The sequence below is a fragment of the Heptranchias perlo genome, unplaced genomic scaffold, assembly GCF_035084215.1.
Source record: "Heptranchias perlo isolate sHepPer1 unplaced genomic scaffold, sHepPer1.hap1 HAP1_SCAFFOLD_262, whole genome shotgun sequence".
Taxonomy (NCBI): Eukaryota; Metazoa; Chordata; class Chondrichthyes; order Hexanchiformes; family Hexanchidae; genus Heptranchias; species Heptranchias perlo.
The window spans coordinates 388,803-413,807 of NW_027139274.1; the positions used below are offsets into that span (position 1 = coordinate 388,803).

The 25,005-nt window shown below is 50.3% G+C and overlaps 1 protein-coding gene across 1 annotated transcript in view; it reads right to left on the minus strand.

The window, feature by feature from the left end:
• The window catches only part of macf1b (microtubule actin crosslinking factor 1b), a gene marked incomplete at its 5' end in the record, with an annotated part of 275,059 nt that overhangs the window by 217,044 nt on the left and 33,010 nt on the right, over positions 1-25,005 (minus strand). Inside the window, 5 exons of the mRNA XM_067978314.1 lie at positions 6,437-6,631; positions 13,538-13,697; positions 17,995-18,164; positions 22,687-22,806; positions 23,081-23,287. Of these exons, the coding sequence (XP_067834415.1) occupies positions 6,437-6,631; positions 13,538-13,697; positions 17,995-18,164; positions 22,687-22,806; positions 23,081-23,287 (852 nt within the window). The remainder of the gene's footprint in view (positions 1-6,436; positions 6,632-13,537; positions 13,698-17,994; positions 18,165-22,686; positions 22,807-23,080; positions 23,288-25,005) is intronic.

Below are 25,005 nucleotides of genomic sequence, written 5' to 3' on the forward strand. Positions count from 1 at the left end.
GGCCCTTGACTGCCTTCTGGCTGAACAGAGTGGCCCTTGACTGCCTTCTGGCTGAACAGGGAGGCCCTTGACTGCCTTCTGGCTGAACAGAGTGACCCTTGACTGCCTTCTGGCTGAACAGAGTGGCCCTTGACTGCCTTCTGGCTGAACAGAGTGACCCTTGACTGCCTTCTGGCTGAACAGAGTGACCCTTGACTGCCTTCTGGCTGAACAGAGTGACCCTTGACTGCCTTCTGGCTGAACAGAGTGGCCCTTGACTGCCTTCTGGCTGAACAGAGTGACCCTTGACTGCCTTCTGGCTGAACAGAGTGACCCTTGACTGCCTTCTGGCTGAACAGAGTGACCCTTGACTGCCTTCTGGCTGAACAGAGTGACCCTTGACTGCCTTCTGGCTGAACAGAGTGACCCTTGACTGCCTTCTGGCTGAACAGAGTGACCCTTGACTGCCTTCTGGCTGAACAGAGTGACCCTTGACTGCCTTCTGGCTGAACAGGGAGGCCCTTGACTGCCTTCTGGATGAACAGAGTGACCCTTGACTGCCTTCTGGCTGAACAGAGTGACCCTTGACTGCCTTCTGGCTGAACAGGGAGGCCCTTGACTGCCTTCTGGATGAACAGAGTGACCCTTGACTGCCTTCTGGCTGAACAGAGTGACCCTTGACTGCCTTCTGGCTGAACAGAGTGACCCTTGACTGCCTTCTGGCTGAACAGAGTGACCCTTGACTGCCTTCTGGCTGAACAGAGTGGCCCTTGACTGCCTTCTGGCTGAACAGAGTGACCCTTGACTGCCTTCTGGCTGAACAGAGTGACCCTTGACTGCCTTCTGGCTGAACAGAGTGACCCTTGACTGCCTTCTGGCTGAACAGAGTGACCCTTGACTGCCTTCTGGCTGAACAGAGTGACCCTTGACTGCCTTCTGGCTGAACAGAGTGACCCTTGACTGCCTTCTGGCTGAACAGAGTGACCCTTGACTGCCTTCTGGCTGAACAGGGAGGCCCTTGACTGCCTTCTGGCTGAACAGAGTGACCCTTGACTGCCTTCTGGCTGAACAGGGAGGCCCTTGACTGCCTTCTGGATGAACAGAGTGACCCTTGACTGCCTTCTGGCTGAACAGAGTGACCCTTGACTGCCTTCTGGCTGAACAGGGAGGCCCTTGACTGCCTTCTGGATGAACAGAGTGACCCTTGACTGCCTTCTGGCTGAACAGAGTGACCCTTGACTGCCTTCTGGCTGAACAGGGAGGCCCTTGACTGCCTTCTGGCTGAACAGAGTGACCCTTGACTGCCTTCTGGCTGAACAGAGTGACCCTTGACTGCCTTCTGGCTGAACAGAGTGGCCCTTGACTGCCTTCTGGCTGAACAGAGTGACCCTTGACTGCCTTCTGGCTGAACAGAGTGACCCTTGACTGCCTTCTGGCTGAACAGAGTGGCCCTTGACTGCCTTCTGGCTGAACAGAGTGACCCTTGACTGCCTTCTGGCTGAACAGAGTGACCCTTGACTGCCTTCTGGCTGAACAGAGTGACCCTTGACTGCCTTCTGGCTGAACAGAGTGACCCTTGACTGCCTTCTGGCTGAACAGAGTGACCCTTGACTGCCTTCTGGCTGAACAGAGTGACCCTTGACTGCCTTCTGGCTGAACAGAGTGACCCTTGACTGCCTTCTGGCTGAACAGAGTGACCCTTGACTGCCTTCTGGCTGAACAGGGAGGCCCTTGACTGCCTTCTGGCTGAACAGAGTGACCCTTGACTGCCTTCTGGCTGAACAGAGTGACCCTTGACTGCCTTCTGGCTGAATAGAGTGACCCTTGACTGCCTTCTGGCTGAACAGAGTGACCCTTGACTGCCTTCTGGCTGAACAGAGTGACCCTTGACTGCCTTCTGGCTGAACAGGGAGGCCCTCGTGGCCTAATAGGAGCCGAATGTTGTACCTCCATCCCAGATAGCTCCGAGAGATCACTGATCTGGCAGAGCAGATCCGGAAGGAGGTAGAAAAACTTAAGCAGCCTCCAGCCCCCACCTTGTGGGGTTGGGCGACGGGAAGGGTCGGCTCACTAGGAACCTCATTGGTGCAAGGTCTAATTTTATTCCTTGTAGTTATCTTCCTTTTATATTGCTTGTATATGTTGATTAAATGCTGTTGCAACCAGGTGGCTGTCGGTTCCCGCAAACCATGTCTACATCGCACAGGGGGATCTTATGTTTGAGGGAAAGTTGTCTATGAATTGATGTTGCGAAGCTATGGGGGGGGGGTCTCCTTCGATAAGGGAACATGTATGGAGTTAGTTTGTAGTTAGTTTGTAGTGATGTAACTAGTGATGTAACTAGTGATGTAACTAGTGATGTAACTAGTGATGTCTGGTGTTTTAACTCTTGTGATTCTGTATTAGGGAGAATCAAAGGGGGGACTGATAGAGAATTATTAGCTGTCACTGGGACTGATAGAGATGTGTAATAATAAAGCTAATTGTTGCTCGACGAGATGTTAGGCTATTGCAGAGTGTGGCTCCAGAGAGAAACCACTGTCAACAGTCACGCTGTGTCTGTGCAGAACCCTCTTGGACTCGGAGCCAGGGGACCAATCACAGCATTACAACTCAGATCACCTGATGTCGGTAAGCCAATGGTCTGTGGACTGTATGGAGAACACTGTATTCAAAATGTTTGTCAGTTAGTTCGTTGATGACTGTCACCATTGAGAATCCCTACGTGGTCAGTTTTTAGTAAAATATTAAAATGTCTACGTGGCAAAGAAGCAGAATGCAAAATGGTTAGAAAGGGTTAATTAGTTAGTAACTGAGATTGATACAAGTGGCCTGGCCCTCCTGCTGGGCCATATGTTTGCTTAGTCAGCAGGCCTGCATTGTCTTATCAATGATAGGTCTTTGATGTGAGTCAAGGACTGGTCTGAATGTCTCCATGTTTATGGCAGATCAATATAGGTAACGAGCTTAGCCAAAGTTGAAAGACATTCCAGGTTGGGAGATAAGGAACAGAAGGAACAGGGAAGAACATTCCAAGTTGGAAAGTGAGGAAGTATCCCCTTTGATGTCTAACAGCAGCATGATCAGCACATGGACGATTTAGGATTGGCCGGAAATAATGTAACCTCACATGGCAACCTATGCCCGGCTTATGATTGGTGTTGACCCTCGTTAAGTATGTTCCAACCCCTATTCATCTGTATAAAAACGTGTGGATTTCTGTATGTTTTTGTTCTTGCTCTGCCAGCATAGAGGGTCTCTATCAGGAGTCCAAATCAATGCTGCAGACTAAGAACCCTGCTATTAAAGATGTGTTGAACTTTAAAATGTATTCGACTTCAGTTATTACTGAACCAGACTGAGGGGAAAGAATCCGGATCGTCACCATGACTGACGTGCTGTAATAAAGTTCTCCTAAAGTTACCATACCACCGGACTCTCAATCTTTTTATGAGATCTTACAATAGTCCAACAATTTTATTTGAAAATCACAAGCTTTCGGAGCTTATCTCCTTCGTCAGGTGAGTGAGGTTCTAAAATCACATATCTTATATTAGGCTGGGAGACGATCACACCAATCAAAGGTGTCGTTGGTGTTCAGACAGGTTAGCCACGGAAAACAGTACATCCCAGTATACTGAATACACAATGGGTCAGATTACACAGACAAAGAGAGAAAGAGAGACCCAAAAGGCAGAGAGAGAGAGAGAGAGAGAATGTCCAGTTGTATTAAAAACAGATAACTTTTGTTCGCTGGTGGGGTAACGTGTAGCGTGACATGAACCCAAGATCCCGGTTGAGGCCGTCCTCATGGGTGCGGAACTTGGCTATCAATTTCTGCTCGACGATTTTGCGTTGTCGTGTGTCTCGAAGGCCGCCTTGGAGAACGCTTACCCGAAGGTCGGTGGCTGAATGTCCTTGACTGCTGAAGTGTTCCCCGACAGGGAGAGAACCCTCCTGTCTGGCGATTGTTGCGCGGTGTCCGTTCATCCGTTGTCGCAGTGTCTGCATGGTCTCGCCAATGTACCATGCTCTGGGGCATCCTTTCCTGCAGCGTATGAGGTAGACAACGTTGGCCGAGTCACAGGAGTATGAACCATGTACCTGGTGGGTGGTGTCCTCTCGTGTGATGGTGGTATCTGTGTCAATGATCTGGCATGTCTTGCAGACGTTGCTGTGGCAGGGTTGTGTGGTGTCGTGGACGCTGTTCTCCTGAAAGCTGGGTAATTTGCTGCGAACGATGGTCTGTTTGAGGTTGGGTGGCTGTTTGAAGGCGAGTAGTGGAGGCGTGGGGATGGCCTTAGCAAGGTGTTCGTCGTCATCGATGACATGTTGAAGGCTGCGGAGAACATGGCGTAGTTTCTCCGCTCCGGGGAAGTACTGGACGACGAAGGGTACTCTGTTGGTTGCGTCCCGTGTTTGTCTTCTGAGGAGGTCTATGTGATTCTTCGCTGTGGCCTGTCGGAACTGTCGATCGACTAGTCGAGCGTCATATCCCGTTTTTACAAGGGTGTCTTTCAGCGTCTGTAGGTGTCCATCGCGTTCCTCCTCGTCTGAGCAGACCCTGTGTATTCGCAGGGCCTGTCCATAGGGGATGGCCTCTTTGACGTGGTTAGGGTGGAAGCTGGAAAAGTGGAGCATCGTGAGGTTGTCCGTGGGCTTGCGGTAGAGTGAGGTGCTGAGGTGCCCGTCTTTGATGGAGATTCGTGTGTCCAAGAAAGAAACCGATTCTGAGGAGTAGTCCATGGTGAGCTTGATGGTGGGATGGAACTTGTTGATGTTATCGTGTAGTCTCTTTTAGAACCTCACTCACCTGACGAAGGAGGTAAGCTCCGAAAGCTTGTGATTTTCAAATAAAACTGTTGGACTATAACCTGGTGTTGTAAGATTGCTTACACTAGTGTTTCATGTACGAGGACACCCAGATCCCTCTGTACTGCAGCATTTTGTAGTATTTCTCCATTCAAATAATATTTTGCTTTTTTATTTTTCCTCCCAAAATTTTCCCACATTATATTCCATCTGCCAAATTTTTGCCCATTCGCTTAACCTGTCAATATCCCTTTGCAGACACTTTGTGTCCTCATCACAACTTGCTTTTCCACCTATCTTTGTATCATCAGCAAATTTGGCCACAAGACACTCTGTTCCTTCATCCAAGTCATTGATATATATTGTAAATAGTTGAGGCCCCAGCACTGAGCCCTGCGGCACCCCACTAGTTACAGATTGCCATTTTGAAAATGACTCTTTTATCCCGACTCTTTGTTTTCTGTTAGTTAGCCAATCCTCTATCCATGCCAGTATATTACCCCCAACACCATGAGCTCTTATCTTTTGCAGTAATCTTTTATGTGGCACCTTATCGAATGCCTTTTGGAAATCCAAATATACTGCATCCATTGGTTCCCCTTTATCCACCCTGCCTGTTACTTCCTCAAAGAACTTTAATAAATTTGTCAGACATGATTTGCCCTTCATAAAACCATGTTGACTCTCCTTGATTGTATTATGAGTCTCCAAATGTCCTGCTACTACTTCCTTAATAATGGATTCGAGCATTTTCCCAATAACAGATGTTAGGCTAACTGGTCTATAGTTACCTGCTTTCTGTCTCACTCCCTTCTTGAATAGGGGTGTTACGTTTGCGGTTTTCCAATCCGCTGGGACCTTTCCAGAATCTAGTGAATTCTGGAAGATTACAACCAATGCATTCAATTATAAAGGAATGAGGGTGGAATTGGCTAAAGTGGACTGGGTAAACAGATTAGATCGTATGATGGTGGAGAAGCAGTGACAGACATTTAAAAAGATATTTTATGACTCGCAACAAAAACATTTCCCTGTGAGGAGGAAAGACTCCACAAAAAGGGTGAACCAACCATGGCTAACGAAGGAAGTCAAGGATGGTATCAGGTTAAAAGAAAAAGCATACAACATGGCAAAGATTACTGGTCGGGAAAACTTTAAAAACCAGCAAAGGATGACTTAAAGAATAATAAAGAGGGAGAAAATAAATGATGAGAGTAAACTAGCAAGAAATATAAAAACTGACAGTAAAAGCTTCTCCAAGAATATAAAAAGGAAGAGGGTAGCTAAAGTAAACATTGGTCCCTTAAGGGATGAGACTGGGGAAATAATAATGGAAAACAAGGAAATGGCAGTGGATTTGAACAGATATTTTGTATCACAGTAGAAGACACTAATAACAAACCAATAATAGTAGAAAATCAAGGGGCAAAGGGGAGGGAGGAACTAAAAACAATCACTATCACTGGAGAAAAAGTACTAGGTAAACTAATGGGTCTAAAGGCTGACAAGTCCCCTGGACCTGATGGCTTGCATCCGAGGGTCTTAAAGGAAGTGGCTGCAGAGATATGTGTGTGATCCTCAGTCTTTGTGCAGTTGCTGATGTGGAGGAATAAGACAGTTTGAAATGTGACGATTGGGACACTACCTGTTTCAGTGCTGCCTCGAGCCGGTCTTGCTTCGATACGGAAAGACCGCACACCTCCTCCCACTCTCTACTGAGTTCCTCCATCTGAGCTTGGAGCCAGAGAGAGTCCAAACATCTGTTCTTGGTCAGGTCCTTCAATGCACGTTTCAGGGCCTTAACACAACTTGCCCGTTTGCCCAACTCCTTCTGGAAGATCTGCAGTGGAATAAATAACAGATTGACTGGGGCCGATTAGGGACCAAAAAGGAGATCTACTAATGGAGGCAGAGGGGATGGCCGAGGTACTAAATGAGTACTTTGCATCTGTCTTTACCAAGGAAGAAGATGCTGTCAGAGTCTCAGATATAGGAAGATATAGTTGAGATACGGGATGGGCTAAAATTTGATAAAGAGGTACTAGAAAGACTAGCTGCACTTAAAGTAGATAAATCACCCGGTTCGGACGGGATGCATCCAAGGTTGCTAAGGGAAGGGTGGAAATTGCAGAGGTACTGGCCATAATCTTCCAAACATCCATGGATTCAGGGGTGGTGCCAGAGGACTGGAGAATTGCAAATGTTACACCCTTGTTCTAAAAAGGGTGTAAGGATAAACCCAGCAACTACAGGCCAGTCAGCTTAACCTCGGTGGTGGGGAAACTTTTAGAAACGATAATCCGGGACAGAATTAACAGTCACTTGGATGAGTGTGGATTGATGAGGGAAAGCCAGCACGGATTTGTTAAAGGCAAATCGTGTTTAACTAACTTGATTGAGTTTTTTGATGAGGTAACAGAGAGGGTCGATGAGGGCAATGCAGTTGATGTGGTGTATATGGACTTTCAAAAGGCGTTTGATAAAGTGCCACACGGTAGGCTTATCATCAAGATTGGGGCTCCTGGAATAAAGGGGGCAGTAGCAACATGGATACAGAATTAGTTCAGTGACAGCAAACAGAGTAGTGGTGAACAGTTGTTTTTTGGACTGGAGGGAGGTGTACAGTGGTGTTCCCCAGGGGTCAATGCTGGGACCACTGCTTTTCTTGATATTTATCAATGACTTGGACTTGGGTGAACAGGACACAGTTAAGTTTCTGGTCAATGGTGACCCCCAGGATGTTGATGGTGGGGGATTCGGCAATGGTAATGCTGTTGAATGTCAAGGGGAGGTGGTTAGACTCTCCCTTGTTGGAGATGGTCATTGCCTGGCACTTGTCTGGCGCAAATGTTACTTGCCTCTTATCAGTCCACACCTGGATGTTGTCCAGGTCTTGCTGCATGCGGGCTCGGACTGCTTCATTGTCTGAGGGGTTGTGAATGGAACTGAACACTGTGCAATCATCAGCGAACATCCCCATTTCTGACCTTATGATGGAGGGAAGGTCATTGATGAAGCAGCTGAAGATGGTTGGGCCTAGGACACTGCCCTGAGGAACTCCTGCGGCAATGTCCTGGGGCTGAGATGATTGGCCTCCAACAACCACTACCATCTTCCTTTGTGCTAGGTATGACTCCGGCCACTGGAGAGTTTTCTCCCTGATTCCAATTGACTTCAATTTTACTAGGGCTCCTTGGTGCCACTCTCCGTCAAATGCTGCCTTGATGTCAAGGGCAGTCACTCTCACCTCATCTCTGGAATTCAGCTCTTTTGTCCATGTTTGGACCAAGGCTGTAATGAGGTCTGGAGCCGAGTGGTCCTGGTGGAACCCAAACTGAGCATCGGTGAGCAGGTTATTGGTGAGTAAGTGCCGCTTAATAGCACTGTTGACGACACCTTCCATCACTTTGCTGATGATTGAGAGTAGACTGATGGGGCGGTAATTGGCCTGATTGGATTTGTCCTATTTTTTGTGGACAGGACATACCTGGACAATTTTCCACATTGTCGGGTAGATGCCAGTGTTGTCGCTGTACTGGAACAGCTTGGCTAGAGGCGCAGCTAGTTCTGGAGCACAAGTCTTTAGCACAACAGCCGGGATGTTGTCAGGGCCCATAGCCTTTGCTGTATCCATTGCACTCAGCCGTTTCTTGATATCACGTGGAGTGAATCGAATTGGCTGAAGACTGGCTTCTGTGATGGTGGGGATATCAGGAGACTAATATTGAATAGGGGACGGGGTCTCAATAAAATTAACATAAGTAAAACAACAGTAATGAAGAAAATAATAGCACTAAAGAATGACAAATCCCCAGGACCAGATGGTTTCCATCCCAGGGTTTTAAAGGAAGTAGGTGAGCACATTGCAGATGCCCTTACTATAATCTTTCAAAGTTCTCTAGATTCAGGAACTGTCCCTCTGGATTGGAAAATTGCACATGTCACTCCGCTTTTTAAGAAAGGAGAGAGAGGGAAACCAGGGAATTATAGACCAGTTAGTCTAACATCTGTTGTGGGAAAAATGCTGGAGTCCATAATTAAGGATAGGGTGATTGAACACCTCGAGAAATTTCAGTTAATCAGAGAGAGCCAGCATGGATTTGTGAAAGGTAGGTCGTGCCTGACAAACCTGATTGAATTTTTTGAAGAGGTGACTGAAGTAGTGGTCAGGGGAATGTCAATGGATGTTATTTATATGGACTTCCAGAAGGCATTTGATAAGGTCCCACATAAGAAACTGTTAGCTAAGATAGAAGCCCATGGAATCGAGGGAAAAGTATGGACTTGGTTAGGAAGTTGGCTGAGCGAAAGGCGACAGAGAGTAGGGATAATGGGAAGGTACTCACATTGGCAGGATGTGACTAGTGGAGTCCCGCAGGGATCTGTCTTGGGGCCTCAATTATTCACAATATTTATTAACGACTTAGATGAAGGCATAGAAAGTCTCATATCTAAGTTTGCCGATGACACAAAGATTGGTGGCATTGTAAGCAGTGTAGATGAAAACATAAAATTACAAAGCGAAGGCAGATTACGCAGGCAGAAAGGAAATGGGTGACCACCAGGCAGAGTAAAAGGACTGGGCAGGTAGAGCAGGAGTCCCCTGGGGCCATCTCCCTCTCAAACAGATATTCTGCTTTGGATACTGTTGGGGGAGATGGCTTATCAGGGGAAAGCAGCAAGAGCCAGGTTCGGGGCACCACGGGTGGCTCTGCTGCACAGGAGGGGAGGAAGAAGAGTGGCAGGGCTATAGTGATAGGGGATTCAATTGTCAGGGGAACAGATAGGCGTTTCTGTGGCCGCAAATGTGACTCCAGGATGGTATGTTGCCTCCCTGGTGCTAGGGTCAAGGATGTCACGGGGCGGCTGCAGGACATTCTGGAGGGGGAGGGTGAACAGCCAGTAGTCGTGGTCCATATCGGTACCAACGACATAGGTAAAAAAAGGGATGGGGTCCTGCAAGGTGAATTTAAGGAGTTAGGAGATAAATTAAAGAGCAGGACTTCAAAGGTAGTGATCTCAGGATTACTACCAGTGCCACGTGCTAGTGAGAATAGGAACAGGAGAATAGACAGGATGAATGTGTGGCTGCAGGGATGGTGTAGGAGGGAGGGATTTAGATTCCTGGGACATTGGGACCGGTTCTGGGGAATGTGGGACCTGTACAAGCGGGACGGGTTACACCCGAGCAGGACCGGGACCAATGTCCTCACGGGGGTGTTTGCTAGTGCTGTTGGGGAAGGTTTAAACTGGAATGGCAGGGGGATGGGAACCTGAGCGGGGAGTCAGAAGGGAATAAAGTTGAGAGCAGCAAGAGAGGGGAAGACCCAGGGGAAATCTACAATACAAATAGTACAAACAGTTGTTCAAGAACAAGTGAAAGGGAAAAGCGTAGAGCAGCGGAAAGAAAGTGTACTTTAGGCACGACAGATAAAATAAAAACGAGAAGGCATAAGGCGATTAACCCAGCATCAAAGCTGTGGCAGGGGGTTGGGAACCTGAGCAGGGAGACAGAGGAAAGCGTGTCAGGAAGGGACAGAAGGTATGGAGTAAAAGGTAAAGTGTTAAAAAAGGAAAAAGCAGGAACTAAGTGTCACAAAACAGATTTGAAAGTTCTTTATCTGAATGCACGTAGCATTCGTAACAAAATGGACGAGTTAACGGCACAAATAACTACGTATGGGTATGATCTTGTGGCCATTACAGAAACATGGCTGCAGGGTGACAACGACTGGGAATTAAATATGCCAGGGTATTTAACAATCAGGAAGAACAGGCAGGAAGGAAGGGGAGGTGGGGTGGCTATGTTAATGAAGGAAGAATCACTGTAATACAGAGAAATGATATTGGGACAAAGGATCAGGATAATGAAACAGTTTGGGTAGAGATAAGGAATAATAAGGGGAAAAAAACACGAGTGGGCGTAGTATATAGGCCTCCTCATAGTTGCAACTCTGCTGGAAGAAGTATTAATCAGGAAATAGTCGGGGCATGTAATAAGGGAACAGCTATAATTATGGGGGATTTTAACTATCATATTAACTGGACAAATCAAATTGGGCAGGGCAGCCTTGAGGAAGAGTTTATTGAGTGTATTAGGGATGGATTTCTTGAGCAGTATGTAACTGATCCTACAAGGGGGCAAGCAACCTTGGACGTGGTCCTGTGTAATGAGCCAGGATTAATTAATAATGTCCTAGTTAAGGATCCCCTTGGAATGAGTGACCATAACATGGTTACATTCCATATCCAATTAGAGGGTGAGAAGGTTGGTTCTCAAACAAGCGTACTGAGCTTGAATAAAGGAGACTATGATGGTATGAGAGCGGAATTGATTAAAGTGGACTGGGAAAATAGATCAAAGGGTAAGACAGTACATGAGCAGTGGTGTTTATTTAAGGAGTTATTTTACAACTTTCAAAATAAATATATTCCACTGAGGAAAAAAGGGTGTAAAAAAAATGACAGCCATCCGTGGCTAAGTAAAGAAATTAAGGATAGTATCCGACTAAAAACAAGGACATATAAGGTAGCCAAACTTAGTGGGAGGATAGAAGATTGGGAAGTCTTCAAAAGACAGCAAAAAGTAACTAAAGGATTGATTAAGAAAGGGAAGATAGATTATGAAAATAAATGAGCAAAAAATATAAAAACAGATAGCAAGAGTTTCTATAGTTATATAAAAAGAAAAAGGGTGGCTAAGGCAAACGTAGGTCCCTTAGAGGATGAGACCGGGAAATTAATGGTGGGAAACATGGAGATGGCAAAAATGCTGAACAAATATTTTGTTTCAGTCTTTAGGGTAGAGGACACTAAGAATATCCCAACACTGGACAAACAGGGGACTCTCGGGGGGGGAGGAGCTAAATACGATTAAAATCACTAAGGAATTGGTACTCAGTAAATTAATGGGACTCGAGGCGGATAAATCCCCTGGACCTGATGGCTTACATCCGAGGGTCTTGAGGGAAGTGGCACTCGGGATTGTGGATGCTTTGGTAATAATTTTCCAAAATTCTCTGGACTCGGCAAAGGTCCCGGCAGATTGGAAAACTGCTAATGTAACACCCTTATTTAAAAAGGGTAGTAGGCAGAAGGCTGGAAATTATAGACCAGTTAGCCGAACATCTGTGGTGGGTAAAATTTTGGAGTCTATTATTAAGGAGACAGTAACGGAACATTTGGAGAAACATAATTTAATAGGACAAAGTCAGCATGGCTTTACGAAGGGGAAGTCATGTCTGACAAATTTGCTTGAGTTCTTTGAGGACATAACGTACAGGGTGGATAAAGGGGAACCAGTGGACGTAGTGTATTTAGACTTCCAGAAGGCATTCGACAAGGTGCCACATAAAAGATTATTGCTCAAGATAAAGAATCACTGGATTGGGGGTAATATTCTGGCATGGGTGGAGGATTGGTTATCTAACAGGAAGCAGAGAGTTGGGATAAATGGTTCATTCTCGGACTGGCAACCAGTAGCCAGTGGTGTTCCGCAGGGGTCGGTGCTGGGTCCCCAACTCTTTACAATCTATATTAACGATTTGGAGGAGGGGACCGAGTGTAACATATCAAAGTTTGCAGATGATACAAAGATGGGAGGGAAAGTAGAGAGTGAGGAGGACATAAAAAACGTACAGGGGGATATAGACAGGCTGGGTTCACTCGGTTTATCCTGGGGATGAGGGGGTGGACATATGAGGAGAGGTTGAGTGGATTGGGACTCTACTCATTGGAGTTCAGAAGAATGAGAGGCGATCTTATTGAAACATATAAGATTGTGAAGGGGCTCGATCGGGTGGATGCAGTAAGGATGTTCCCAAGGATGGGTGAAACTAGAACTAGGGTGCATAATCTTAGAATAAGGGGCTGCTCTTTCAAAACTGAGATGAGGAGAAACTTCTTCACTCAGAGGGTGGTAGGTCTGTGGAATTTGCTGCCCCAGGAAGCTGTGGAAGCTACGTCATTAAATAAATTTAAAACATAAATAGACAGTTTCCTCGAAGTAAAGGGAATTAGGGGTTACGGGGAGCGGGCACGAAATTGGACATGAATTTAAATTTGAGGTTAGGATCAGATCAGCCATGATCTTATTGAATGGCGGAGCAGGCTCGAGGGGCCGATTGGCCTACTCCTGCTCCTATTTCTTATGTTCTTATGTTCTGACAGTGATAGATCAACAGGGGCAGTGATGGATTAACACTGACAGTGATCGATTAACACTGACAGTGATGGATTAACACTGACAGTGATCGATTAACACTGACAGTGATGGATTAACAGTGACAGTGATGGATTAACACTGACAGTGACGGATTAACACTGACAGTGACGGATTAACACTGACAGTGATCGATTAACACTGACAGTGATCGATTAACACTGACAGTGATCGATTAACACTGACAGTGATCGATTAACATTGACAGTGATGGATTAACACTGACAGTGATCGATTAACACTGACAGTGATGGATTAACAGTGACAGTGATGGATTAACACTGACAGTGATGGATTAACACTGACAGTGATCGATTAACATTGACAGTGATAGATTAACACTGACAGTGATAGTTTAACACTGACAGTGATAGTTTAACTGGAACAGTGATAGATCCAATAATTTTTTGAATTCTATGTGAGGACAGGGCGCTGTGCAGTGTTAATGATGAGTTTGTACAGGGCATTATTTCGGTCACTGTTGGAATGCTGTGTGATGTTCTGAGTGTCCCTTCAAGCCGTTACCTTGTGTTTGTTGATGAGACTGTTAACCAATTCCCGGTCGCCATTCACGACCAACTCCTCACCAAGCTGCAGCTCTGCTTCGTACAACCAGTCCAGGAGGGCCTGCAAAGCATCCGTGAATCTGCCGGAAAACAGCAAGGCTTCCTCCAGCTTGTGCTGCCTGAAAACATGGAGGAGGTAATCAGCAAAAATAGAAACAGAAGCTGAAGGAAGTCTCTGGCGGCACTGTCGGAGGGTCAGTACTGAGGGAGCGCCGCACTGTCGGAGGGTCAGTACTGAGGGAGCGCCGCACTGTCGGAGGGTCAGTACTGAGGGAGCGCCGCACTGTCGGAGGGTCAGTACTGAGGGAGCGCCGCACTGTCGGAGGGTCAGTACTGAGGGAGCGCCGCACTGTCGGAGGGTCAGTACTGAGGGAGCGCCGCACTGTCGAAGGGTCAGTACTGAGGGAGCGCCGCACTGTCGAAGGGTCAGTACTGAGGGAGCGCCGCACTGTCGGAGGGTCAGTACTGAGGGAGTGCCGCACTGTCGGAGGGTCAGTACTGAGGGAGCGCCGCACTGTCGGAGGGTCAGTACTGAGGGAGCGCCGCACTGTCGGAGGGTCAGTACTGAGGGAGCGCCGCACTGTCGGAGGGTCAGTACTGAGGGAGCGCCGCACTGTCGGAGGGTCAATACTGAGGGAGCGCCGCACTGTCGAAGGGTCAGTACTGAGGGAGCGCCGCACTGTCGGAGGGGCAGTACTGAGGGAGCGCCGCACTGTCGGAGGGTCAGTACTGAGGGAGCGCCGCACTGTCGAAGGGTCAGTACTGAGGGAGCGCCGCACTGTCGGAGGGTCAGTACTGAGGGAGCGCCGCACTGTCGGAGGGTCAGTACTGAGGGAGCGCCGCACTGTCGGAGGGTCAGTACTGAGGGAGCGCCGCACTGTCGGAGGGTCAGTACTGAGGGAGCGCCGCACTGTCGGAGGGTCAGTACTGAGGGAGCGCCGCACTGTCGGAGGGTCAGTACTGAGGGAGTGCTGCACTGTCGGAGGGTCAGTACTGAGGGAGCGCCGCACTGTCGGAGGGTCAGTACTGAGGGAGCGCCGCACTGTCGGAGGGTCAGTACTGAGGGAGCGCCGCACTGTCGGAGGGTCAGTACTGAGGGAGCGCCGCACTGTCGGAGGGTCAGTACTGAGGGAGCGCCGCACTGTCGGAGGGTCAGTACTGAGGGAGCGCCGCACTGTCGGAGGGTCAGTACTGAGGGAGTGCCGCACTGTCGGAGGGGGAGTACTGAGGGAGCGCCGCACTGTTGGAGGGTCAGAACTGAGGGAGTGCTGCACTATCGGAGGGGCAGTACTGAGGGAGTGCTGCACTGTCGGAGGGTCAGTACTGAGGGAGCGCTGCACTGTCGGAGGGTCACTACTGAGGGAGCGCTGCACTGTCGGAGGGTCAGTACTGAGGGAGCACCGCACTGTCGGAGGGTCAGTACTGAGGGAGCGCCGCACTGTCGGGGGGTCAGTATTGAGGGAGTGCTGCACTGTTAGAGGGTCAGTATTGAGGGAGTGCTGCACTGTCGGGGGGTCAGTATTGAGGGAGTGCTGCACTGTTAGAGGGTCAGTATTGAGGGAGTGCTGCACTGTCGGAGGGTCAGTACTGAGGGAGCACCGCACTGTCGGAGGGTCAGTACTGAGGGAGCGCTGCACTGTCGGGGGGTCAGTATTGAGGGAGTGCTGCACTGTTAGAGGGTCAGTATTGAGGGAGTGCTGCACTATCGGGGGGTCAGTATTGAGGGAGCGCTGCACTGTTGGAGGGTCAGTACTGAGGGAGCGCTGCACTGTTGGAGGGTCAGTACTGAGGGAGCGCTGCACTGTCGGAGGGTCAGTACTGAGGGAGCGCCGCACTGTTGGAGGGTCAGTACTGAGGGAGCGCTGCACTGTTGGAGGGTCAGTACTGAGGGAGCGCCGCACTGTTGGAGGGTCAGTACTGAGGGAGCGCCGCACTGTTGGAGGGTCAGTACTGAGGGAGCGCCGCACTGTTGGAGGGTCAGTACTGAGGGAGCGCCGCACTGTTGGAGGGTCAGTACTGAGGGAGCGCCGCACTGTTGGAGGGTCAGTACTGAGGGAGCGCCGCACTGTTGGAGGGTCAGTACTGAGGGAGCGCCGCACTGTTGGAGGGTCAGTATACATTGTGTGCTGCAAGAAATAAGGGAGAGAAAAAACAGTGAACTCCAGGCCAGTTAGCCTGACATCAGTAGTCAGGAAAATGCTGGAAAACATTATTAAAGGACGTGGTAACAGGGCACTTAGAAAATCATAATATGATCAGGTTGAGTCAACATGGTTTTATGAAAGGGAAATCAATTTTGACAAATTTATTGAGGATGTAACTAGCAGGGTAGATAAAGGGGAATCAGTGGATGGAGTATATTTGGATTTTCAAAAGACATTCGATAAGGTGCCACACAAGAGGTTGTTACACAAGGTAAGGGCTCATGGGGTTGAGGGTAATATATTAGCATGGATAGAGGATTGGTTAAAGGACAGAAAACAGAGAGTAGGGATAAACGGGTCACTCTCAGGTTGTCAGGCTGTAACTCGTGGGGTGCCTCAAGGATCAGTGCTTGGGCCTCAGCTATTATATTATAATAAATCTATATTAATGACTTAGATGAAGGGACCGAGTGTAATGTATCCAAGTTTGCCAATGACACAAAGTTGGGTGGGAAAGAAAGCTGTGAGGAGGACACACAGAGTCTGCAAAGGGATAGAATTATAGAATCATAGAAAATTCACCGCGCCGGCCGAGAATGAGCCCCTCGGACTAATCCCACTTTCCCGCACTCGGTCCGTAGCCCTGCAGGTCACGGCTCTTCAGGTGCACATCCAGGTACTTTTTAAATGATGTGGAGATGCCGGTGATGGACTGGGGTGGACAAATGTAAGGAATCTTACAACACCAGGTTTTATTTGAAAATCACAAGCTTTCGGAGATTATCTCCTTCGTCAGGTGAGTGAGTGAAAGGTTCTCAAATCACATATCTTATATTAGGCTGGGAGACGATCACACCAATCAAAGGTGTCGTTGGTGTTCAGACAGGTTAGCCATGGAAAACAGTACATCCCAGTATACTGAATACACAATGGGTCAGATTACACAGACAGAGAGAGAAAGAGAGACCCGAAAGACAGAGAGAGAGAGAGAATGTCCAGTTGTATTAAAAACAGATAACTCTTTTTTCCCTACTGATGGGGTTACGTGTAGCATGACATGAACCCAAGATCCTAAATGAGTTGAGGGTTTCTGCCTCTCCCACCCTCTCAGGCAGTGAGTTCCAGACCCCCACCACCCTCTGGGGGAAAGAAACTCTCCTCAGCTCCCCTCTAATCCTTCTACCAATCACTTTAAATCTATGCCCCCTGGTCACTGACCCCCCCGCTAAGGGAAATAGGTCCTTCCTATCCACTCTATCTCGGCCCCTCATAATTTTATACACCTCAATCAAATCTCCCCTCAACCTCCTCAGTTCCAAAGAAAACAACCCCAGCCTATCCAATCTTTCCTCATAGCTAAAATTCTCCAGTCCTGGCAACATCCTCGTAAATCTCCTCTGTACTCTCTCTAGTGCAATCACATCCTTCCTGTAATGTGACCAGAACTGTACACAGTACTCAAGCTGTGGCCTAGAATCATAGAATCATAGAAGTTACAACGTGGAAACAGGCCCTTCGGCCCAACATGTCCATGTCGCCCAGTTTATACCACTAAGCTAGTCCCAATTGCCTGCACTTGGCCCATATCCCTCTATACCCATCTTACCCATGTAACTGTCCAAATGCTTTTTAAAAGACAAAATTGTACCCGCCTCTACTACTGCCTCTGGCAGCTCGTTCCAGACACTCACCACCCTTTGAGTGAAAAAATTGCCCCTCTGGACCCTTTTGTATCTCTCCCCTCTCACCTAACTAGTGTTTTATACAGTTCCAGCATAACCTCCCTGCTGTTATATTCGATGCCTCAGCTAATAAAGGAAAGTATCCCATATGCCTTCTTAACCACCTTATCTACCTGTCCTGCTACCTTCAGGGATCTGTGGACATGCACTCCAAGGTCCCTCACTTCCTCTACACCTCTCAGTACCCTCCCATTTATTGTGGAGATCTCTTCCTCACCCTCTCTAAGACCTTCACATCCTTCCTAAAATGCGGTGCCCAGAATTGAACACAATACCCCTGCTGAGGCCGAACCAGTGTTTTATAAAGATTGAACATGACTTCCAGACTTTTGTACTCTATGCCTCTATTTATAAAGCCCAGGATCCCGTATGCTTTTTTAACCACTTTCTCAACCTGCCCTGCCACCTTCAATGATTTGTGCACATACACCCCCAGATCTCTCTGTTCCTGCACCCACTTTAGAATTGTACTGTTTAGTTTATATTGCCTCTCCTCATTCTTCTATCAAACCTTTTTATAGACTGTATACCTTTCCACACATTTCCCACTCAGGGTGTCCCAGTGGTCCCTCAGTTCTGTTACCAGTTCCTCCAGTTGCTCGCGATCCCCTGCTCTTTGAGCTCTGTCCAGCAGCAATCGCCCGTTTCTCAAAGTCGCTTCATAAACTGCCCGCTTTCCTCGCAGAGCTTTCTGCAAATCCTGAGATCAGAAACAAATTATCCTCATACCTTCACACTCACCTCAGAATAGTGAGAGGAGAACGTTTCATTGGTCAATGTGATTGTGAGAGGGACTGTTGTACATTGGAGAGAGGGAGTGTTGTACATTGGAGAGGGGGAGTGTTGTACATTGGAGAGGGGGAGTGTTGCACATTGGAGAGGGGGAGTGTTGTACATTGGAGAGGGGGAGTGTTGCACATTGGAGAGGGGGAGTGTTGCACATTGGAGAGGGGGAGTGTTGTACATTGGAGAGGGGGACTGTTGTACATTGGAGAGGGGGAGTGTTGTACATTGGAGAGGGGGAGTGTTGCACATTGGAGAGAGGGAGTGTTGTACATTGGAGAGGGGGAGTGTTGTACATTGGAGAGGGGGACTGTTGCACATTGGAGAGGGGGAGTGTTGCACATTGGAGAGGGGGAGTGTTGTACATTGGAGAGGGGGAGTGTTGTACATTGGAGAGGGGGAGTGTTGTACATTGGAGAGGGGGAGTGTTGTACATTGGAGAGGGGGAGTGTTGTACATTGGAGAGGGGGAGTGTTGCACGTTGGAGAGGGGGAGTGTTGCACGTTGGAGAGGGGGAGTGTTGCACATTGGAGAGGGGGAGTGTTGCACATTGGAGAGGGGGAGTGTTGCACATTGGAGAGGGGGAGTGTTGCACATTGGAGAGGGGGAGTGTTGCAGATTGGAGAGGGGGAGTGTTGCACATTGGAGAGGGGGAGTGTTGTACATTGGAGAGGGGGAGTGTTGTACATTGGAGAGGGGGAGTGTTGCACGTTGGTGAGGGGGAGTGTTGCACATTGGAGAGGGGGAGTGTTGCACATTGGAGAGGGGGAGTGTTGCAGATTGGAGAGGGGGAGTGTTGCACATTGGAGAGGGGGAGTGTTGCACATTGGTGTGGACGGTGTTGCACATTGGTGAGGGGGAGTGTTGCACGTTAGTGAGGGGGAGTGTTGCACATTGGAGAGGGGGAGTGTTGCACATTGGAGAGGGGGAGTGTTGCACATTGGAGAGGGGGAGTGTTGCACATTGGAGAGGGGGAGTGTTGCAGATTGGAGAGGGGGAGTGTTGCACATTGGAGAGGGGGAGTGTTGCACATTGGTGTGGACGGTGTTGCACATTGGTGAGGGGGAGTGTTGCACATTGGTGAGGGGGAGTGTTGCACATTGGAGAGGGGGAGTGTTGTACATTGGAGAGGGGGAATGTTGCACATTGGAGAGGGGGAGTGTTGCACATTGGAGAGGGGGAGTGTTGCACATTGGTGTGGACGGTGTTGCACATTGGTGAGGGGGAGTGTTGCACATTGGTGTGGACGGTGTTGCACATTGGTGAGGGGGACTGTTGCACATTGGAGAGGGGGAGTGTTGCACATTGGAGAGGGGGAGTGTTGCACATTGGAGAGGGGGACTGTTGCACATTGGAGAGGGGGAGTGTTGCACATTGGTGTGGACGGTGTTGCACATTGGTGAGGGGGACTGTTGCACATTGGAGAGGGGGAGTGTTGCACATTGGAGAGGGGGAGTGTTGCACATTGGAGAGGGGGAGTGTTGCACATTGGAGAGGGGGAGTGTTGCACATTGGAGAGGGGGAGTGTTGCACATTGGAGAGGGGGAGTGTTGCACATTGGAGAGGGGGAGTGTTGCACATTGGAGAGGGGGAGTGTTGCACATTGGAGAGGGGGAGTGTTGCACATTGGAGAGGGGGAATGTTGCACATTGGTGTGGACGGTGTTGCACATTGGTGAGGGGGACTGTTGCACATTGGTGAGGGGGACTGTTGCACGTTGGTGAGGGGGACTGTTGCACGTTGGTGAGGGGGACTGTTGCACGTTGGTGAGGGGGACTGTTGCACGTTGGTGAGGGGTACTGTTGCACGTTGGTGAGGGGGACTGTTGCACGTTGGTGAGGGGGAGTGTTGCACATTGGAGAGGGGGAGTGTTGCACATTGGAGAGGGGGACTGTTGCACGTTGGTGAGGGGGACTGTTGCACGTTGGTGAGGGGGACTGTTGCACGTTGGTGAGGGGGACTGTTGCACGTTGGTGAGGGGGACTGTTGCACGTTGGTGAGGGGGACTGTTGCACGTTGGTGAGGGGGACTGTTGCACGTTGGTGAGGGGGACTGTTGCACATTGGTGAGGGGGACTGTTGCACATTGGTGAGGGGGACTGTTGCACGTTGGTGAGGGGGACTGTTGCACGTTGGTGAGGGGGACTGTTGCACATTGGAGAGGGGGAGTGTTGCACATTGGAGAGGGGGAGTGTTGCACATTGGAGAGGGGGACTGTTGCACATTGGAGAGGGGGAGTGTTGTACATTGGAGAGGGGGAGTGTTGTACATTGGAGAGGGGGAGTGTTGCACATTGGAGAGGGGGAGTGTTGCACGTTGGAGAGGGGGAGTGTTGCACATTGGAGAGGGGGAGTGTTGCACATTGGAGAGGGGGAGTGTTGCACATTGGAGAGGGGGAGTGTTGCACATTGGAGAGGGGGAGTGTTGCAGATTGGAGAGGGGGAGTGTTGCACATTGGAGAGGGGGAGTGTTGTACATTGGAGAGGGGGAGTGTTGTACATTGGAGAGGGGGAGTGTTGCACGTTGGTGAGGGGGAGTGTTGCACATTGGAGAGGGGGAGTGTTGCACATTGGAGAGGGGGAGTGTTGCAGATTGGAGAGGGGGAGTGTTGCACATTGGAGAGGGGGAGTGTTGCACATTGGTGTGGACGGTGTTGCACATTGGTGAGGGGGAGTGTTGCACGTTGGTGAGGGGGAGTGTTGCACATTGGAGAGGGGGAGTGTTGCACATTGGAGAGGGGGAGTGTTGCACATTGGAGAGGGGGAGTGTTGCAGATTGGAGAGGGGGAGTGTTGCACATTGGAGAGGGGGAGTGTTGCACATTGGTGTGGACGGTGTTGCACATTGGTGAGGGGGAGTGTTGCACATTGGTGAGGGGGAGTGTTGCACATTGGAGAGGGGGAGTGTTGTACATTGGAGAGGGGGAGTGTTGCACATTGGAGAGGGGGAGTGTTGCACATTGGAGAGGGGGAGTGTTGCACATTGGTGTGGACGGTGTTGCACATTGGTGAGGGGGAGTGTTGCACATTGGTGTGGACGGTGTTGCACATTGGTGAGGGGGACTGTTGCACATTGGAGAGGGGGAGTGTTGCACATTGGAGAGGGGGACTGTTGCACATTGGAGAGGGGGAGTGTTGCACATTGGTGTGGACGGTGTTGCACATTGGTGAGGGGGACTGTTGCACATTGGAGAGGGGGAGTGTTGCACATTGGAGAGGGGGAGTGTTGCACATTGGAGAGGGGGAGTGTTGCACATTGGAGAGGGGGAGTGTTGCACATTGGAGAGGGGGAGTGTTGCACATTGGAGAGGGGGAGTGTTGCACATTGGAGAGGGGGAGTGTTGCACATTGGAGAGGGGGAGTGTTGCACATTGGAGAGGGGGAGTGTTGCACATTGGAGAGGGGGAGTGTTGCACATTGGAGAGGGGGAGTGTTGCACATTGGAGAGGGGGAATGTTGCACATTGGTGTGGACGGTGTTGCACATTGGTGAGGGGGACTGTTGCACATTGGTGAGGGGGACTGTTGCACGTTGGTGAGGGGGACTGTTGCACGTTGGTGAGGGGGACTGTTGCACGTTGGTGAGGGGGACTGTTGCACGTTGGTGAGGGGTACTGTTGCACGTTGGTGAGGGGGACTGTTGCACGTTGGTGAGGGGGACTGTTGCACGTTGGTGAGGGGGACTGTTGCACGTTGGTGAGGGGGACTGTTGCACGTTGGTGAGGGGGGTGTTGCACGTTGGTGAGGGGGACTGTTGCATGTTGGTGAGGGGGGTGTGTTGCACGTTGGTTTGGGGACTGTTGCACATTGGTGAGGGGGAGCGTTGCACGTTGGAGAGGGGGAGCGTTGCACATTGGTGAGGGGGAGCGTTGCACGTTGGAGAGGGGGAGTGTTGCACGTTGGAGAGGGGGGGTGTTGCACGTTGGTGAGGGGGGGTGTTGCACGTTGGTGAGGGGGGGTGTTGCACGTTGGTGAGGGGGAGTGTTGCACGTTGGTGTGGGGGGTGTTGCACGTTGGTGAGGGGGACTGTTGCACGTTGGTGAGAGAGAGTGTTGCACGTCGGCGAGGGGAAGTGTTGCACGTTGGCGAGGGGGACTGTTGCACGTTGGCGAGGGGGACTGTTGCACGTTGGCGAGGGGGACTGTTGCACGTTGGCGAGGGGGACTGTTGCACGTTGGCGAGGGGGACTGTTGCACGTTGGCGAGGGGGACTGTTGCACGTTGGCGAGGGGGACTGTTGCACGTTGGCGAGGGGGGAGTGTCAAACTTTAGTGAGGGGGAGTGTCACGTGTAAGTGAGTAGCACATCCCTTATCATTATTGACGATCTTACAGTGAGTGTATAATCCTCACAGATTACACAAATTGAAGATATAATTCACAATTTGTTATAATTCACGTTGTTTCCTGTGAGGATGAGAGTTTTCTATTCCCGGAGGATGTACCTTCTGCCCTGAGAGCTGCTCCTTAATATCACTGCCGTTGACCGCAGTCTCCTTCAGGGTCTCCAGACGTTTGTCCATTTGATCGATCCAATCCAGCATCATCTTCCTCGATTCACTGAACTGCAACAGAAAAGCACAGGGTTAAAGGTCAAATACATCTGTCAGGGCACAGGGTTAAAGGTCAAATACATCTGTCAGGGCACAGGGTTAAAGGTCAAATATAACTGTCAGGGCACAGGGTTAAAGGTCAAATACAACTGTCAGGGCACAGGGTTAAAGGTCAAATACAACTGTCAGGGCACAGGGTTAAAGGTCAAATACCCACTCACCACCCACTATGTCCGACAGTGAACTTGCTGGTTTTGAATGATGAGAGAGTTGACGATTACCTTACCTGTCTGGCTTGTTTTCTGGCCTCCTCCAGTGTGCGCCCTCGTTCCGCTGTACGACACGATAGCTTCCCCCATCTCTCCAGCACAGTCACCATCAGGTTGTGAATCAGGGCGCTGTCCTGTTTCCTGCTATAATACTTCAGAGTCTCTGAGCTGTGCTCCAACTCGCTGATCTGTGCACCGTGCGAGGTCACATCGCTGGTAATTACCTGGAGAATGAGAGCGGACAGGTTTCAGTGACTGAAAAACACGGGGCACAAATAGACCGGCACAAACACAGGCACAAACACAGGCACAAACACAGGCACAAACACACAGGGACAAACATGGGCACAAACACGGGCACACACACACGGGCACAAATAGACCGGCACAAACACAGGCACAAACACAGGCACAAACACAGGCACAAACACAGGCACAAACACACAGGGACAAACACGGGCACAAACACGGGCACACACACACGGGCACAAATAGACCGGCACAAACACAGGCACAAACACGGGCACACACACACGGGCACAAATAGACCGGCACAAACACAGGCACAAACACACAGGGACAAACACACAGGGACAAACACACAGGGACAAACACGGGGCACCCACACACGGGGCACAAATAGACCGGCACAAACACAGGCACAAACACAGGCACAAACACACGGGCACAAACACACGGGCACAAACACACGGGCACAAACACACAGGGACAAACACGGGCACCCACACACGGGGCACAAACAGACCGGCACAAACACAGGCACAAACACACAGGGACAAACACACAGGGACAAACACGGGCACACACACACGGGCACAAACAGACGGGCACAAACACAGGCACAAACACAGGCACAAACACAGGCACAAACACACAGGGACAAACACACAGGGACAAACACACAGGGACAAACACACAGGGACAAACACACAGGGACAAACACGGGCAACAAACACAGGCACAAACAGACAGGCACAAACACAGGCACAAACACAGGCACAAACAGACAGGCACAAACACAGGCACAAACACAGGCACAAACAGACAGGCACAAACACAGGCACAAACAGACAGGCACAAACACAGGCACAAACACACAGGCACAAACACACAGGGACAAACACGGGCACACACACACGGGCACAAACAGACAGGCACAAACACAGGCACAAACACAGGCACAAACACACAGGCACAAACACACAGGGACAAACACGGGCACACACACACGGGCACAAACACACGGGGCACAAACACACGGGGCACAAACACACGGGGCACAAACACACGGGGCACAGCTCTGCCACACCGGGCGGTGATCTCCCGCTCCGTGTCTCTCGGTCCCACACCGGGCGGTGATCTCCCGCTCCGTGTCTCTCGGTCCCACACCGGGCGGTGATCTCCCGCTCCGTGTCTCCCGGTCCCACACCGGGCGGTGATCTCCCGCTCCGTGTCTCTCGGTCCCACACCGGGCGGTGATCTCCCGCTCAGTGTCTCTCAGTCCCACACCGGGCGGTGATCTCCCGCTCCGTGTCTCCCGGTCCCACACCGGGCGGTGATCTCCCGCTCCGTGTCTCCCAGTCCCACACCGGGCGGTGATCTCCCGCTCCGTGTCTCTCAGTCCCACACCGGGCGGTGATCTCCTGCTCTGTGGGGCTCAGTCCCACACCGGGCGGTGATCTCCTGCTCAGTGTCTCCCAGTCCCACACCGGGCAGTGATCTCCCACTCCGTGTCTCCCAGTCCCACACCGGGCGGTGATCTCCCGCTCCGTGTCTCTCAGTCCCACACCGGGCGGTGATCTCCTGCTCTGTGGGGCTCAGTCCCACACCGGGCGGTGATCTCCTGCTCCGTGTCTCTCAGTCCCACACCGGGCGGTGATCTCCTGCTCTGTGGGGCTCAGTCCCACACCGGGCGGTGATC